General features: G+C 46.9%; 1 protein-coding gene across 2 annotated transcripts; it reads left to right on the forward strand.

Moving 5' to 3' along the window:
* Nucleotides 1-8,308: 8,308 nt before the first annotated feature.
* Nucleotides 8,309-16,866, forward strand: LOC119450327 (coiled-coil domain-containing protein 43). 2 transcript variants are annotated; one of them, XR_007466405.1, is made up of 6 exons: nucleotides 8,309-8,540; nucleotides 8,637-8,736; nucleotides 8,853-8,997; nucleotides 9,570-9,655; nucleotides 11,144-14,676; nucleotides 14,713-16,866. XR_007466405.1 is itself a non-coding variant. In XM_049665810.1 (5 exons), exons 1-5 carry the CDS (start codon nucleotides 8,376-8,378, stop codon nucleotides 11,329-11,331), a joined length of 684 nt encoding a protein of 227 aa, XP_049521767.1. In that variant the 5' UTR covers nucleotides 8,309-8,375; the 3' UTR covers nucleotides 11,332-16,866. The 2 variants fall into 2 exon arrangements, 1 of the variants encoding a protein (XP_049521767.1); XM_049665810.1 differs by having other exon boundaries at nucleotides 11,144-16,866.

The following is a 16,866-nucleotide window of genomic DNA, read 5'->3' on the forward strand; positions in this document are numbered from 1 at the left end:
GCAGACCATGCACTCTTACTAAAAGGGATGGTCGCGGAAGAGGCGGTTGGTGCCATTCCTACCATGCATAGGCATATCTACGGGAGGCACTTTCCCCCTCACTGTCAAAATGGGGGGGGGGGGGGGCAAAGTGTGTCATCCCCCCCTCCCTCCACAAACACACTTTTGAAAGCGGGCACCTTCGGCTGCACGCTTAGAAGTCCAGCAAAAGTAGAGCTGAAGCTCAATTTTCGTTCTTAATAAAGTGGCCACGTAAGTAATACTTCTTTTACTACGTATCCCGTGCTTGGGTAGCAAGGAATGCCTTCAAAAAAACTAAAAAAATTAAATTATGGGGTTTTACGTGCCAAAACCACGATATGATTATGAGGCACGCCGTAGTGGGGGACTCCGGAAATTTGGACCACCTGGGGTTCTTTAACGTGCACCTCAATCTAAGTACACGGGTGTTTTCGCATTTCGCCCCCATCGAAATGCGGCCGCTGTGGCCGGGATTCGACCCCGCGATCTCGTGCTCAGCAGCCCAACACCATAGCCACTGAGCAACCACGGCGGGTTGGATTGCCGTTTCTGCCTCCTCGGGAGACGTGCCTGGAAGCCACGCTTGGAAGCCACGCTTGGAAGCGTTGCATTCATGCGAACCATATGAATGCGTTCGAGCGCCCTCGGCGAAAGAAACCACCTAGAAACGCGGTACGCGCGAGCGGCGCAGCGTGGCGCCAGCGGTCAAACGCTGTACCTACTAGCAAATGTAGTGTTGCCTCCCCCGGCCGCCTCTCGAGCTCGCTGGATGGCCCATAGTTTTCGCAACCACTGATTTTTTTTTTTTTTTTTTTTTTTTTGCATTTGGAGTCGTGATCTTGCACAGCTGTGCTTCAAGAATGTCTTAATGAAGTCGTACAACCACTTAGTAGCCTTGAGTTTTGACCAAAAAAGAATGAGGCTGATTACCCTCAGTCGATGCTGGCTTCTGTGGCTGAGTGTATTCTGAGGGACAGCAAAAATGTTGGTCAGACCGTGGCCAGACCCTTCGAGCGCGGGAGCGGCATAAGTGTGTTACCGTATACATACACACTGTCTGCCATAATTAGAAAAAAAATTAAGACATCGCTGAACGAACTAATGTGCGGTCTTTGCAGCACCAGAAAAGCTGGGAAGGCTGTGCAAGATCACGGCGCCAAACGCGTAAAAAAGCAGTGGTTGCGAAAAGAACCACAAAATGAAATTTGTAGGTTGTGCTGAATGCGTATTTATTGCCAGTTTATCTAGTTCCTAGACGTAGGGGCTGCCAAATATTGCAATCTTCTGTTGTAAAAGCCCGACAACTACATGCTCAAGGAACGAGCAAGGCCATTTAGGAGGAAAAATTTCATTTGTGTAACTTTATTAGTTTTCCTAATAATGCGGCCGAAAATAAGCAATATTTAGAAAAGTTTTGCGGGAAGGTAATAAAGCTGCGAAGCTGGTTGCATGAATGAAAGTCCTAAATGGAAATTCCTTGAACTCTACTTTAACCAAAATTTACCACATGTAGTTGCCGGGCTGTTTACAACAGAAGATTGCAAATTGGCAATTTTCAAAAGCAAATTATGAAATTTGCTACGTCTAGAACTAGTTACAGAGCAAGTGCTGAATGCGGTATTTATTGCCAGTTGTCATGCTCGTTCTTGAGCATTTATTTCTAAATCACATTAATCAATTTCCTTATATTATATATGTTCTACAGCTTTTTATGGCTGGGTTACTCCAAACCGGCCGTTGCCTCAACAATCGGTTGCGTGAGCACAGTTACAATGTCAAAAACGTGGCCGGTTGCCTTCTGGCGATGCGTTAATTGTATTTACAATCACCATATATGTAGAGCAAACGCGCCTCTTCCTACGCGTGAAAGGCCATGGGGGAGGGGGGGGGGGGGGAAGGGAGGCGACGTTTAGCTGCGGCACCAAGTGCCTATTTATATCAGAGGCTCCGGCAACAGTCACCAACGCCGCACGCATTTTGAGCGAACGCGGGCATAACGCCGACGGCGTCAACAACAGTTCTGCGTGTTGCCGGTGCTGCTGCATGTCCAAGTTTATACAGCTGATAAAGCTAATATCATTACTCCGTATAGCTCTCAATTTGCACAAATTTGCTATCGCAATTGATGCTTCGCCTTTCAGGTGAAACTGCGACAACTTTTTATATAAATACGCATTTGGTGCCGCAGCTAAACGTTTTCATTACAGCCTTTGTAGAAAGTTACTAATTCAAGCGTTCGATGGTGTCATATATAGTGTCGCTAATCTAAATGTTTCCTATAGACTCCTAAAACAACACGAGATACGGGCTTGAAATTCCATGAAAATATGGAGAATTTTAAGCGCAATGTGTTGCGAAAATTTCCCTTTCCACTTTAAATGGAAGTGTTACAGATAATTACTAAACTCTAGTTTTTCCATGTGTGTTCGTGCATCAAACGAGATTCGTATAGTTTGTTTCTCTGGTGTCCTCAGTGAGCTAAAGAAGGCATCTTGTTTATGTCTGAGAAAAATTAAGGTCATGTTATGGGTAATGTGTAGGCAATGTTCCAAATGGGTGGGTTAAATACAGCTTTACCAGTAAAATAGGTATGCAAGTGGTGGTGTAAAACGTAGATGGCTGCGCTGGCATAATTACAACTGAGGTCGAATTTTGCGAACTTAGGGGTAACAATACATAAAGTTTATGTGCGATAGTAAATGCGTGTTGATCAAATGCAGATTTTAAAAATAAATTGTAAGCAAGTATTCGAAAGTATCACGCAGCGATTATTAGCTAGGTTTACCAATGTAAAGAGAACTCTGTGTTTCAGATATTTCATACTTTGAAGGAATAGGCAGCACTTTAAGTGCAATGAGTCGCGTAGTTTTATTGCGATAGCAATTATATGGACACTCAAAAGCAGATTTCTGCCGTCGTAGTCGCCGTCGCCGTGACGTTCCGTATGACGTCAATGGAGATGAAAGCGTCGCCGATGATGATAAGTGGTTCTTGAGGGAAAGGGAAAGGTTGGCGCTATCTTCTGCAGCCCTTGAGGGAGCACGGCTCAGCGCCAACGGGGAGGGGTAAGTGGGAGCGAAAGAAGGGATAGAGTGGAGTCGCCATGGCTGGGCGAAGCAAAACCGGCAGGCATAGGCGGCACGTATCAGGCCGAGATGGAAGGCCTTGGTGTGCTGCAGAGTCTGCAGGGGTGTTGTGCCAGGCCGGTCAGGCCCGGGGTGGGGTGGGAGGCCGTGAGGCCTTCCCGCTTGTAGAAATGTCCTTAGAGGCGTGCGGAGAGCCCTGACGACTCAAGGAACTCCACGACGCCTCGAAGTGCAGAAAGGTGGTGTCGGCCGGGGAAGAGGAGATCTTCCTCCTTGCCAGAGGGGAGGCCCAGGCGGCGGAACTCCTGCAGGAGTGGGCCCCGCTGCTGGAGGTACGCCGGGCAGGCCAGCAGGAGATGTTCGATCGTCTCCGGCTCCCCGCAGGAGCTGCAGGCCGGGGACGTCGCTCGTCCCAGTCGGTAGCTGCGTGCTGCCGTCCAGCTGCAGCCGATGCGGAGCCGGAGAAGGAGCGAGGTCTCCCTGCGAGCCAGGCCTCGCTGGGGGAGTGGTCGTGGGGGGCATCCCAGTGCCACCCGTTTGTCTGGGTGGTGGGTCGCCAGGTGTCGCCGCAGCCTCAGTTCAGTGAAGTCGCCCTCCGTCACGGCCCGACTGAGGGGCACAGTGGTGTGGTGGGCGTCCTTCGCCAGGGTGTCGGCTGCCTCGTTGCCCGGGATCCCTACGTGGGCGGGGATCCAGTGCAGGGACACCGGGTGGCCTGCGTCCTGCAGCGCTGTCAGCCGGGTAGACAGCAGTGCGACTCCAAGGCTGGCGCTTTCTGGCCTCTGCAGGCCGAGAAGGGCTGCCTTGGAGTCGCAGAGGATGGCCGCTGGTACCCCAGGAAGCTCCTCGGAGAGTAGGTCGACGGCCAGGTGGAGGCCTGCCACCTCCGCTGCAGTCGAGCTGGCGTGTCTGGGCAGTCGACACTGCCTGCTCTTCTGCAGGGCTGGTGCCGTGCAGGCCGCCGTGGCAGAGCCGGTTTCCGGTACCACCGAACCGTCGACGTACACCAGGAGGTGGTCTCCGCGGGTCTCGTCCAGGAGGCAGGCGGCCGTCTGCTGCAGGGCGCAAGCGGGCGAGCGCCTCTTCGAAATCCCGGACAGCTGCGTGGCGATGGGGACAGGAGGCCTCTGCGGTGGGGGCAGCTGTACCGCATTCGGCGGTGGGTTGCCAACCACCTCCTCGTAGAGGCGGCACAGCTGACCCATCCTTGAGGAAGGCCGGGACTGGAGGCGACGCAGCAGGCCTCTGCCATCAGGAGCATGGTGGAGGCGGTCGACGTGCCTCAGCCCCTGCTGCAGGAAGAGGAGCGACAGGGGCCATGCTCCAGCCTCCGCAAGGGTAGCGGCAATCTGGGAGCTCCGGGGGACGCCCAGGCAGAGTCGGATGGCCGCCCGGTGCTGCAGCTCCAACTTTTCGAGGCGGCGTGGCGGCAGCGCCACCAGCGGGAGGGCGTACCGCAGGCGTGATGTGGCCGCCGCCTCGTAGAGCCGCAGGGCCCACTTCACCGAGCAGCCCTCTCCATGAGCAAGGAGCTGCGACACGGCCTTGCGGACCCTGATGGTCTGGGTCTGCATGGCCCCGACTGCCGGTCGCCAGGTTAGCCGGTGGTCGATGCGCAGCCCAAGGTACGACACAGTCGTACTCCATGGGATGCGCACGCCTTCCAGCTGCAGCCGGGGAGCTGAGCGCCGTGCCGCTGCTCTCGGGTGGACGAGGAGGGCCACCGTCTTCCCCGTCGAAACCGAGAGTCCGATGCTTCCCAGGTAGGCGGCCGTGGTGTCCAGGGCTCTCTGGAGGGCCAGGCACACGTGGCGGCTTGACTGCGGCGGTCCCCGCACCCACAGGGCGATGTCATCCGCGTAGATGGAGCACTCCACCTTGTAGTGAGGGTCGGTCGGCAGTGCAGCAGGCAACCGGGCCAGGGCGAGGTTGAAGAGAAACGGGCTCACCACTGACCCTTGTGGTACGCCTGCTGCGACCGGACGGGGAGTGCTCCTTGCATGGCCCACGCGGACCCTGAGGGTGCGGTCGTTCAGGAACGATGACAGGAACCGCCGCAGGTTGCCGCCTATGCCCAGGAGGTCCAGAGCCTGCTGGACGACCGCATGTGGGAGGCCATCGAACGCCCCCTTGACGTCGATGAGGAGGAGCATGGCGAGGTCTCCGCTGGCCCTGGCGTCCTCCAGGGTGGAGACGACGTCTGCGATGGAGTCCGCAGTGCACCTTCGGCGCCGGAAGCCTGTCTGCTGGTCCGCGAGGAACCCGCAGGCGCGGGCCACCCATTCGAGCCGTGCCAGAGCAATGGCCTCCATCACCTTGCACGTCGCCGCGCGCCGAACGCTGTATGTGCGAGTGAAAGGGCGCGAGGGGCGCGCGCTTTCACGGGGAGTGAACGCATGGCGGAGAACAAACGCGCGTTCTGCGCCGTGCTCACTTAAGGGCTGCAGAAGTAGGCGTCTCTTCTTTACAATCACCATATATGTAGAGCAAACGCGCCTTCTTCCGACGCGCGAGAGGCCGTGGGGGAGGGGGAGGCGACGTTTAACTGCGGCACCAAGTGCCTATTTATATAAGAGGCTCCGGCAACAGTCACCAACGCCGCACGCATTTTGAGCGAACGCGGGCAAAACGCCGACGGCGTCGACAGCAGTTCTGCGTGTTGCCGGTGCTGCTGCATGTCCAAGTTTATACAGCTGATAAAGCTAATATTACTCTGTATAGCTCTCTACAAATTGGCTATCGCAATTGATGCTTCGCCTTTTAGGTGAAACTGCGACAACTTTTTACGTTTCTGGCTTATTTAGAAGCGTTAAGAATAATATATAATTGTTAAACCTTTTTTTTTTTTTGCTTTTTCATTGCGTGATATATTAGGTTCACCTGGTGTCATTACTGAACTGAAGGAGGCAGCTTCTTTATGTTTGGTGACTGTAAGGACAAAGCAATGGGTTATGTGTAGGCAAAGTTCAAAATAGATGGGTAATTGGGGCTTTCGCAATAAATTGCGTATGCAAGCACTCTAGAGTGTTATGAGCGTGTCTAACGAGCGGGGCAGAATTGAGTCCGCTGCCCTGGCAGAACTACAAAAGCCACTAAGACCAAATTTAGCGAAAATTGGTGGTATGCTATGGAAACTCTCTGTGCGAAGTTAAGTGCGGTTGCATCAAACACAGCGTTTGTAAAAAAAAAAAAAAAAAAAAAAAAAAAAAAAAAAAAAAAAAAAAAAATCTTATTCAAGTGTTAGAGCGTGTGATATGGCCGCTATCAGCTATGCTTCCCAGTGTCCCGACACAGCTGAAGGTTACAACAGGTTTATATTTCGTGGAAAGGGGAGGGGGGTCATGGTTAGTTAAATACGCGCCAGAGTTTTACGTTCCTGATCCAGTTAGAAGCATTGCAAAGACTTACTGAGCCTAAAAACACTGTAAAGAGAGAGAGAGAGAGAGAGAGAGATAAAATCGGTGGCATATGCAAAAAATATAGTACGTCTCTTAGTAAACTGCATCAGGAGACCGCAAGAAATTGTTCCTCTAGTGAACGTTTATTCAACGTGAAGTTAGGATATCTGTTGTAATTGTTCATTGTTCTGAATAGTTCGTCCAAGTGATATTCAACCAAATGGTATTTCAGTACAAGTCTTACACGATGCCCATGACCGACAACGAGATATAGCATCGCCAAATTTTTGTGAGATGACATTTCGCACTTTGGCAAGTGGTGTCCTGTTTAAAGGGTGTATGAATACACAAGCCATTACACCTCCGCACCTTTTTATGCACGCGGTACGTGCTTTCTTTTTTTTTTTTTCGCGATAGATCTGCCCATTGTCAATTTAATCCGAGCTACGGTGAATATTGCTTTTAAGAGTCAGAATTAAACAATGCCGGTAATTAAAGGGAGCAGTACGCGCTACCTACACTTGTTCGAGTTGAACCGAATTTCTCTTTTTTTTTTCTCTCTCTCATTTTTTTGTGGCCAAAATTTGTGCTACATGACAGAAAGATGATAGTTATCCATGTATACATATGCAGAATGTGCTATGTTACTTTGGATAATAAGATAACGCATTAGAACATTGAACATTCATTTTTTTTAGCGTTTTTGAGATCACGGACAGGGTATGCACTATCTTTCTTTTTTATTTTAAATCAGTATCTTCGTGGAGCAGCTGGCCCGGAGGAGGAGTCAGATGAATTAGTTCGGTGTGATGAGATTCATAAAATCGCCGGGGAACCTACTTAAATATGTCATAAGAAAGTATCGGTCATATATGGAAGATAATTGAGGACTGTAAGCGCAGCGGATTGTTGGTGACACGATCATGGTTTATACGAAATATTGAACGATGCGAATACGGTACAAATAATGTTCAGAATGCGTTATGTACAACTACGTTGCGGGAAGAAGCGAATATCTCATCATATACCGTGCTGGATGATACCAAATGAACATAAAGCAGAACACTCTTGAAGATTCGTGCGAAGAGAAACGACCTGGGAGCTTGCATACGCTGTCTTCGTCGAAGGTCGCAACGCAAGCTCCACAGTGCTTTTGTAGAAAGATCCCTGCGGAAACGTAATTAGCGACATCAGTGGTACGCATGGTTTATGTCCAGGCGATATCAAGAAAGTTTTTTATCAGGAACATTTCACCCGAAAGTAATGGACAGAAATAAACGAAATTGTGTGTCCTTTACTTCAGAGGCCACTTTTGTGATTAAGCTCATACTTTTTGATCATACAGCTTTTGGATGATGCGACTATGTTAATTTGTGCCATGAAGGTTCTGTAATCGAAATATCAGTTGCATTACAAATTTAATCAATAATTAAAAACCTCCATCATAACCGTTGTTCACTGTATTGAATAAAGTTGGACTTTTTTACATGTCTGTTGGAGCGGTGAGAGTAACCTCGTGGGCGCGCAAAGTTACGCTGTCTGTCGAGTTGTACCGCGGCTGCACATCGAGCATGAATCGTAAAACGCCGTTTCACACACCGGGGCGAAAAACAAAAACCGAAACTATTTTTACTACAGCACCGTCTCCCTGGCGGTGGAGAAAGAACATCCTCAAACTAGTTGAAACTATACAATATAAATACTTGCATATTACTTACAGTTGCAGTCATCTGTAGCTTTATCAAGCGACAGAATACCTAAATGAGTGCGCTCCCACTTCTTGATGTGGATAATGTAAGGGAGACGCAGCCAGTGTAGCAGACGGCAGCCCGCCCAGGTGAAGGCGAGCACGGTGGGCTCCGCGGTCAGAATGGCGGCTGTGCACAGTGATTTCGAACTCTGGCTCGCCGACAAGTTACGAGCCTTAAACATTGATCCGGACGTTTTTGGGAGCTACATCACAGGCATACTGGAAGGGAATGAGACGGAGGACGAGAAGTCCGAGGCGCTCCAAGGCATCCTCACAGAAGTTTGCGTAGGGGATCGCATGTTGCGTTGCGCGAGCTCGCATTCATTGAAAGTTCTGCGGTTCACGCCAGCCGACCTTATCTGTTTGTTTCTCTGTCGACAGGAGGATGCGCTGTGCGACGTGAAGGACGAGATATTTAACAAGTGGTCGGAATATAACGAGCGGCCAGCCGAGGGAGACGTGCGGGTGAATGATGAACAAGGTAGAAAGCATGCGCGCTTGCCGGTGGCATGCAAGTTGCATGTTGTTGCATTCGTGCAACGTGCTGGTCCGGAGCTTTACGAATTTAACGAGGCGCTTTGTTGTTTTGATGCCCAGGTAAATACAACGTCGAAGCGAAGCTAGTGAGTCTCATGGAAGAGCAGGCCAAGTCTGTTGTCGCTGAAAAGAATCTGTCTGTGGAGGAACAGAAGTTGCGACAGGCCATTCTCGCACAGTATGGCGAAGTTTCCGATGGAGAGGAGTAAGTTGGTGGGAATGTGTGGTGTATGTTGGGGTGCGAGTGACAATCGTTCCACCGCAATGACGTGGTTACACTTTTCTAAATCGTCAATGGAAGGTGAAACGTTGAAAAGGCTTTCCCAGACGCTTAGATACGAAGAGCAAACGCACCGCGCCTCTCCACGTGTGATCTTAGTCAACGTTTAAGTCTTATTTGCCGAAGTTGAAGATTAACGTGCAGTTGCATCACCTTGATGCATGATACAAGGTAGTCATAAGGAGTTGTGTTAACTTTCAAATTCGTGCTGAGATACTGTTTTGTTGCTTTGATTTTTGCCTAGGAAACGGTTAATAAACTTTTAGTCAGTATTAGTGCCGTGCATTAAGCTTGTTGAGACCTTGCAGACCTAGTGCTGCAGCAGGTTTCATATACATTTGTTGTCTGTATCTCGTGCTAACTCTGTACCTACAGCCAAGTTTCAATCCATTTCATGCAGGACGGTAGATAGGCGAAGTGAACTGTACTGTCTTCTTAGAGTAGATGCCAAGATTTCCATTATTCACACTGTTAATATCACGCCTTGATATATGCAGGGATGTGGTAACAAAGCCATCAGCAGAAGCGGTGGCTGCTTCTGTGGCCTCGGGAGCAGCTCCCAAGGAGCATTATGTTCCAAAATGTATCCTTTTGTGACTCGTAATATGAGGGTTCTTGTGCTAGTGCAAATAAGCTCTTGTTATGTGATATCCACATTTTCTTCTTGGTTTCTTCGTGAATATGCAGACTTTCACGGGCAACACACTTTGTTTTATACTCAGCTAGGTGATGCTGTGGAGACCACATGCTGTACTGTCATTATTTTACATTGTACTTTTCAGGCTAAAGTTGTCCAAGTCAGTGACGACGACTGTGTGTTAGCGTCTCCACATATCATAACTATAGTGTATCATGTTAATGCTGCATTGTGTCACGTAATGTTTTCTCATTTCTGTCTGATATTATGTAACACATTATTTTTGGGTAGTGAACATGGGTGAAGCACTGTGGATTCTGTTCAAGCAGTGCAGCCATAAGAATTATTGCTCTGCACATTTTGTGAAGTGATGTGGATATAAGGCATCCTCTGTGTAATAGCTTCTTTGTATGCATTGAACTAACATGCAGGGCTAATGTTACTTTTAATTTTGAATGATGTAATGTTTTCATATTTATGGCTTTCAGTTGTGGCACACTGTTTTTTCTTTTTTTGTTAAAGAATGCTGGCGGTGCCGTATATTGCTTTAGCTGTAATGTTGAAATATAAAACCAAGAACAAGAATTTGCATTGACTTGCAATGGGTGCACTACAGGACACGTACAATGAATTTGGACTAGTCTTTGCCATCTAATATCCCACCAACTGATGCCAAAACAGAGGAAGTCGACCACATCTGTCCTTTTTGATGTTGTGTGTTCCTTGGCTGTCATGAGAGCAGCACCAGATGTACGCTTTGTTTTGTACTTAGCAGGCAACACTACGGAAGCTATGCAAGCAATGCGATTACAGAAATGTATCACACTGCACGTTTCGAACTGAACTGGCCTTTGATCTGCATTGTCTTCTACAGAATAACTTCTTGATACATAACTTTGATGCATGCATGTAGTTAGTGTCACATGAAATCACATATCGCCTGAAGCTTCCAGTATGTAATGCACTATGTTTTGGTCACGGATGCAGGCACTGCACTATGGAAGCTGTGCAATCAGTGCAGTCATGCAAACATGCAACTCTGTTTGTCGTTCTGAGGCATGTAAGTTCAGATCTGCCTCGTGTTCTAGGTGAAAATTGCTTGCTATATTGTCACTGTAATGTGTGAAGTTAACCTTGCACCAAATTACGTGGCACATTCCGATTTATTGCTGTCACGTAGCATGCACTATTTTTTGGTCACAAATGCAGATGGTGTGAAAAGCTGCTCTAGCCTCCGCAGCGTTGCCTGATATGTATGGAATGAACTTAAGGATAAGCACAAAGCTGAAGGCAGGAACAAGAGAAACGCATAGTGTGTCTTGCGTGTTGCCTGTTTGTGCCTCAAGTATTCATGCTATTCTGGCGTCGCTTTCATAATGATGAACTACCAGCCTTACAAATCTGTTCCTTGACTGCTTGCGACGTGGCTGGCAGTGCTAGCGAGGAACACAAACGCCGAGAACGTGGCCCACGCAGAGAAAGAGAAACGAGAGCTGAGCAAGCAGGAGCATGAGCGCAAAAAGGCCCAGGACAAGCTGAACCGTGAGAAGCAGAAGCAGCAGGCACAGGAGCGCAAGGACAAAGAGCGCAAACGCACCCAGAAGGGCGAGCGGCGCCGGTAGCACCGCACGTCAGCCCGCATACCCTCGTGACTCCCACCCTTCCCTTGTGGACCGTGTTGAACAGACACTAGTAATATTTTCTCAGCACTCGCAGAAATGTTAACGCAGGCACAGTTGGGATATCGCAGCCACTTGAGTGATAGACGCGTGACAATTAGTTCACAAACTGCCTGCATCCTTCATGCCTCAGGACCACAAAACGCACCTGTGACCTATTGACGAATCTGGCCAAAGTAGAGCTTACCGTTTCAGCTTGAATAAAAGCCAGCCATGAACATGGTGGATGTTGCCACACTGAAACAAAATGCGATGCATTTGCCATTAATTGTGAGTGGATGCACAAAGCATTAATCAGTAGTTCTAAAATTGTACACTGCACTTGACAATTGGTTCACAACAATCCATAACCCTTTCAACAGGCACTTCCAATGACCATTGGAACCAATGGCAGTTGAAACCTGCAAGCTCTGTTGCGGCGTTGGAGCGTTATGTTAGTGGGGGCCATGGAACATGCAGGTGTCGGTGGTCGTTTCTTTCGCTGGTCTACTGGGAAATGCATGTCTGACATGGGGTATTAAAATAACTAAATACTACATTCCCACTGCTAATGACGAAAGGTGCTTGATGCATTATTTCATGCTCTATGTTGACTCAGTACGAATAAAGCCAGCTGTGTTCATGGATCTGGATGCCATGCTGAACCTGAATGAAATGAATTCGCCAGTAAAAGCCAATCAATGGATGCATGGAGTTTGACCACTAGTAGTGAAATTGCGCGTTGTGATTATAAATGTTCTACTCTTGAGATTACTGTGATGTTGGATATCTGTGACCCATGCGAGTCTGGGTTTGCATTTCTCACCTCGTGCTGATAGCATGCGTGTTGTTCGTTGCCCGCCTTAGCATGCAAGTGTGCCCGAGTTTCTTCCCTAGCACCGAGAATGTGACACATGTCCTATGGTGCTCGTATTAAAAAGGCGGGGGAAACCTGTAGTAAACTATAAGTACCCTTAAGCCCCAGTGTCTTTGCCGTTGTGATGCCTAAGCAGCTGACAGCAGCTAACAGTTTGTTGCTCTTCCTTCATATTCGAGGGTCAACCCGATTTAAGTAAGCTCCACCGTGACCCCATTGTCCTTTGTCGTTGCAGCAGCAAGAACCACTGGTCAGTATTTGTTGATGCAGGGATGTGCTGTTTTCTTCTTTGGGCAGCTGTTTTGGTGGTGCATGGTTTTCTTTTGTCATTGACTGCACACGTCTGTGTGGTTAGAACAGTGTAAATGTGTTAGCATTATTGGCATTGGGTTGTGGAGGAGTGTAGTTTGTGCCAGTTGTGAAGGACTATATCTGAAGTGGGTTTCCTCACCACAGCTTGATCTGTGGTCGCCATCGCTTGAGGTTTGACACCTTGGCTCAGAAGATGCAATTCTTACTGCATAACGAGCACAGAACACACTGTTTTGTCATGTCAGATAAATTGATGTAAATTATGTGGAGTTCTTACTCTGCTCGGAGATGAGCCGTTACTTTTGTTGTCTCTGATAAGGAGGTGGCGATACACATTTGGTTCTTGTGCGGCACTGCTATGGAACCTTCAGCTGCTTGTTTCAGAGTGCTCTTGTGCTAATGAGTATAAAGCGTCCATGGCGATAATGAGATCATTGTTACTATAGTCAGCTTATCTATTTCATTAGGTGAATTTTAGCAAACAGGTGGATAGCCTTCAGAAAACAAACCAAAAAAGTGTTATGGCTTGTTTGAATATAGCTGAAACAAAATGTAATAATCTGTTCAAATAATGTACATATTTGTCTTGTTTCAATATAATGTAAATTTTGAAGTTTCTGTTTTAATACCTTTTTTTTTTTTTTCATTCTACGAAATGGCTGGAATTGATAAAGACATTGAGGGTGAAAGGTCAACAACCAGTAAACAGCATTGATTACAATGTAACCTTTTGCAGTCCTATTAAGGTAATGACCTCTGTAATTGCACTTTCTTTTTTCCTACAACAGTTAGGATCCTGGTGAATGCTCCAGGCCACATGGAAATTTTGACATGTTAAGTGGCTTGTGACTGCATGAGTATGCATAGTATTACCATTTTATTGGCTCATGTCTACAGTATGTACCAAACAAAAAGAAAAGCCCCAGCAAGTGACTAGAGAACTTTACAAGCAATAACCCAAACACGTTTACAGTAATAGGGACTGGTTCTATCTGCCACGCATTATTGTTGTGCAAGTCAGATGCTGCTATACAAGACTGCTGTAGCTCTGCTGGAGTGCTTTGGGTCAATCACTTTAAGGCACCATTAGCTAATGCAGCCTTGAGCACCTTTTGCTTGCTACAAAAGTCGCAAAAAGCTGTCATTACGAGGAGATGAAACACCTTAAGAAATTAAGTCTTAGGCATAGGCAGTCATAGTTGTAACTCTGGAGTCGGTGAATCGGGCTCAGTAGTTCCTCTATGCGAAATCGCTATTGACCTGTGCAAGTACGAGATTTCCAAGTAAATTACGAGACCAGGTTACAGAAGCAGCTGTGCTCTTGTTTGCTCTTGTTTGTCTCAAACTTGAAATTTGCTGGTGTAAGTATATTCACAAAATGTATGATCTCTTAATGTTTTGCGTGCCCGTAGCAGTTCACAACCCATGACCTAGCTTTTACATGTGCAGACATACCTATTGCATTTACAGCAGTGTTTTCAATGATGTGCGACTTTTCCTGTTTGCTACCTTTGCTCCTACATGTAGTGCTCACAGGCACATTTTCTCCCTTCTATAGACCCGGTGTCTGCAAGTAGGTAAAACTGTGTTGTAACCTGATGGCTTATGAAGTACCACTGTGCTGTAACCAATACTTCCAGACTACTATGTCAGTTGCCTAATCGCAGCACCACACCACACCTTCGCCAGCTGCACCCACTGGGCAACAAACTGCATGGTATGTGCCACCACCTAGCAGACATTGGCAAGATCAAAGATTGCGCATGTACTCTTTATCTCAAAGGCCATGCCATGTGTGGTCTTTCTCATTTGCCACGTGGCGATGTGCACAGTGCAACTTGCCTGGCAGGCATGGCAGGCTGTGGAAAAGGGTCACATTTCCGAGGCTCTCCAAAGTGGAGCAGTCTAGTAGGTGGCTGTAAACGAGCAATTAGCTTACATGGCAATACTGGTGGCCATTGCTCTTCAGCAGAAACCAGTTCTTTGAAACATTAGTGGCATATTAATTAAATGCAGCTACATTGAGAAATGTAATGGAATTTTTCTTTGGCTAGCACCAAGGGGTCTGTGTTATGCGCAAAGAAAAGCAGGAAGTGAAAGAATGTAGATGGTTTAGGCAAGTGTTACCTATAGGCGTACGTGGATGGTTTGGGCAGGTGTTACTGATAGGCGTACTTGTAACATGTACAGCAAAGATAGTGTCCACGCTTGTGATCTAGCCCATGCAAAATTTTTTTTTAACTTTTCTTGGTGCTTCTATCAAGCTGTGGGCTGTACTCATTTAAGTCTGGCCGAGACCAGCAATTCAAAAGGAGCTCTTCATAAAGCAAACCTTTTTCCTCTGCATCCCGGCGATTTCTGTGAACTCAAATCTTTCAGAGTTACACTGCTAGTCAATACCACCTTTTAACTTTTGTTTTCATGTTACTCTGCCAAGTTCTTTATTGTAATTGATCCGTACCGTTTGATATTTTGAAGGTTGTTCCCTGCCATTGCTTCCACCTACAATGCCAGTATTCTTTTTACATGTTCTTAAGTTCTTGCACTTGTTCTGTATGCCACTTTACTATTGAAACCTGGCTCACATGTACTTGTGTTCATGGCATTTTCAAGCTAGTGGACAGTTTTGACTTCTAAAATAGCATTTTCACAAACAGCTACTGTGTACAACTTCCACAACATATTTACCTTGCCACAACTAGGGTATCCTAAAATATGGAAAATTCGCATGCTGTTTTGCAATAGCTAAACATCAGCTCTGCTCATAAATGCAGAGCGCTCTAGAAATTTTGTATTGTGTAGAAGTGGTAGTGTGATGTCTGTTTTAGATTCATGCATGAACATCGTCGTGGAAGACTCAGAATGTGCTTTTTTCATACGATCAGCTTCATCCAGTTCTCTGGGGCTTGCTTCATTGTCTTTATTTAGTTGTTATACAATGATATAGTCTAGACACATTACATGCAGTACATCAGTTATATACTCAAGGTGTTCACTTGCACATTTAATAAGCAGCTGATGCTTTACAACGAAGTGTCAAAATTCTGACCTAATAACTTGCATAATTTTCATACTTTTTTTCCTGGCATTTTATGGCTATACTGGGCCCGTATGTTGAATTGCACTTTTTGGGACATCGCTTTTAAAGCATGCCGATTGGCAAAGCCATCAGTCACAATTCCAGTCAGTCCAGTAGAGAGTCACATAGGACACAATGCCGTGTAAAAAATAATCCAAAGTAATGACTTGAGAACGTGGCTCCTGCACATACTCGAGGCTCCTTAACATTTTGTTAGGTGGATCAAGATGGGGCTAAATCTTTTTTGTGCATATTAGAAAGATTGTTCTGGCTGCAGCAGTCTAGTAAAGGCACTGAGTGAACTTGGTAGGCTGCAAGGAGAAATGGCCATTGTAGCATTTAGTGTACAAGCGATTATATGTGAAGCCTAGTCTGCTGTTGTGGAAAGGAGCATCCTCCACGTATAATCACTTGTATGGGAGCATAGTGTAGCAGAGCACCTGTAGTCTCTGATGTGCTGCCACTGTAACATCTTTATAAACGTAACACTACCTGCTGGAGGATGCGTGAGTGACTATGGTACTTAAAATGGTATTAATGAGCACACCAAGCCAACATATAATGTGCAATGCCAACTGCTTTATCACAGCACACTCAAAGAATCTCTCGATATATACTGTCCATACTCCTTTATATTGGCTCTTGATATGCACACCGTCAATATAGACTGCATCTTGTGGGAACACACACCCTTATATTGCAGGAAGTTGGGGACCCAGTGTGTAAAAACCGGAACAACACTGTGGGTAATATTTCTTATGGAACTGGCTTATTGTTCTTCAGTGCTGCTGGAGGTAGCTGTTGCTTGCACTTTTTTTTTTCTTTATGTCAATCTTGCATCAGTGAAGCAGCAAGAATTTCACCTGTAAATCGGAGACTGGTTGCTTCCAGTGGGAAGTTCAATTCCCAAATGGTACGTAGTTAGAAGAAATTCGCTTCCGACTGATTGTGGTTCTGTTTCATTATAAACTGCTTTCTTTTTTTTAAACTTTACAATTCATGCTACCAGTTATGCGAGAGGAGAGTGTTCACAATTGTGTATTTGTTTGGGTAGCGTGTAACGAAATGTAGCCTTACCCGAAAATCTGAGGCATTGCTTTGCAGTAAAATGTGATAGCCCTCTCGAGAGAGGCATTTCTGTACTATAACCTTGATGTTGGCACTTTGCTGCCTGCTCTGTTGTGCTGCATGTCATCTGCCCCTGGTTTAATAAATGTTACTGGAAGTCATG

This window comes from Dermacentor silvarum, chromosome 4 (assembly GCF_013339745.2).
Source record: "Dermacentor silvarum isolate Dsil-2018 chromosome 4, BIME_Dsil_1.4, whole genome shotgun sequence".
Classification (NCBI taxonomy): Eukaryota; Metazoa; Arthropoda; class Arachnida; order Ixodida; family Ixodidae; genus Dermacentor; species Dermacentor silvarum.

What these genes read in the sequence shown, in the direction of transcription:
- LOC119450327 (XM_049665810.1), top strand. Translation starts at nt 8,376, where the DNA reads ATGGCGGCTGTGCACAGTGATTTCGAACTCTGGCTCGCCGACAAGTTA. An exon ending in GCATCCTCACAGAAGTTTGC is followed by an intron (nt 8,541 to 8,636) that starts GTAGGGGATCGC and finishes CTCTGTCGACAG; the next exon opens with GAGGATGCGCTGTGCGACGT. An exon ending in GGAGCATTATGTTCCAAAAT is followed by an intron (nt 9,656 to 11,143) that starts GTATCCTTTTGT and finishes CGTGGCTGGCAG; the next exon opens with TGCTAGCGAGGAACACAAAC.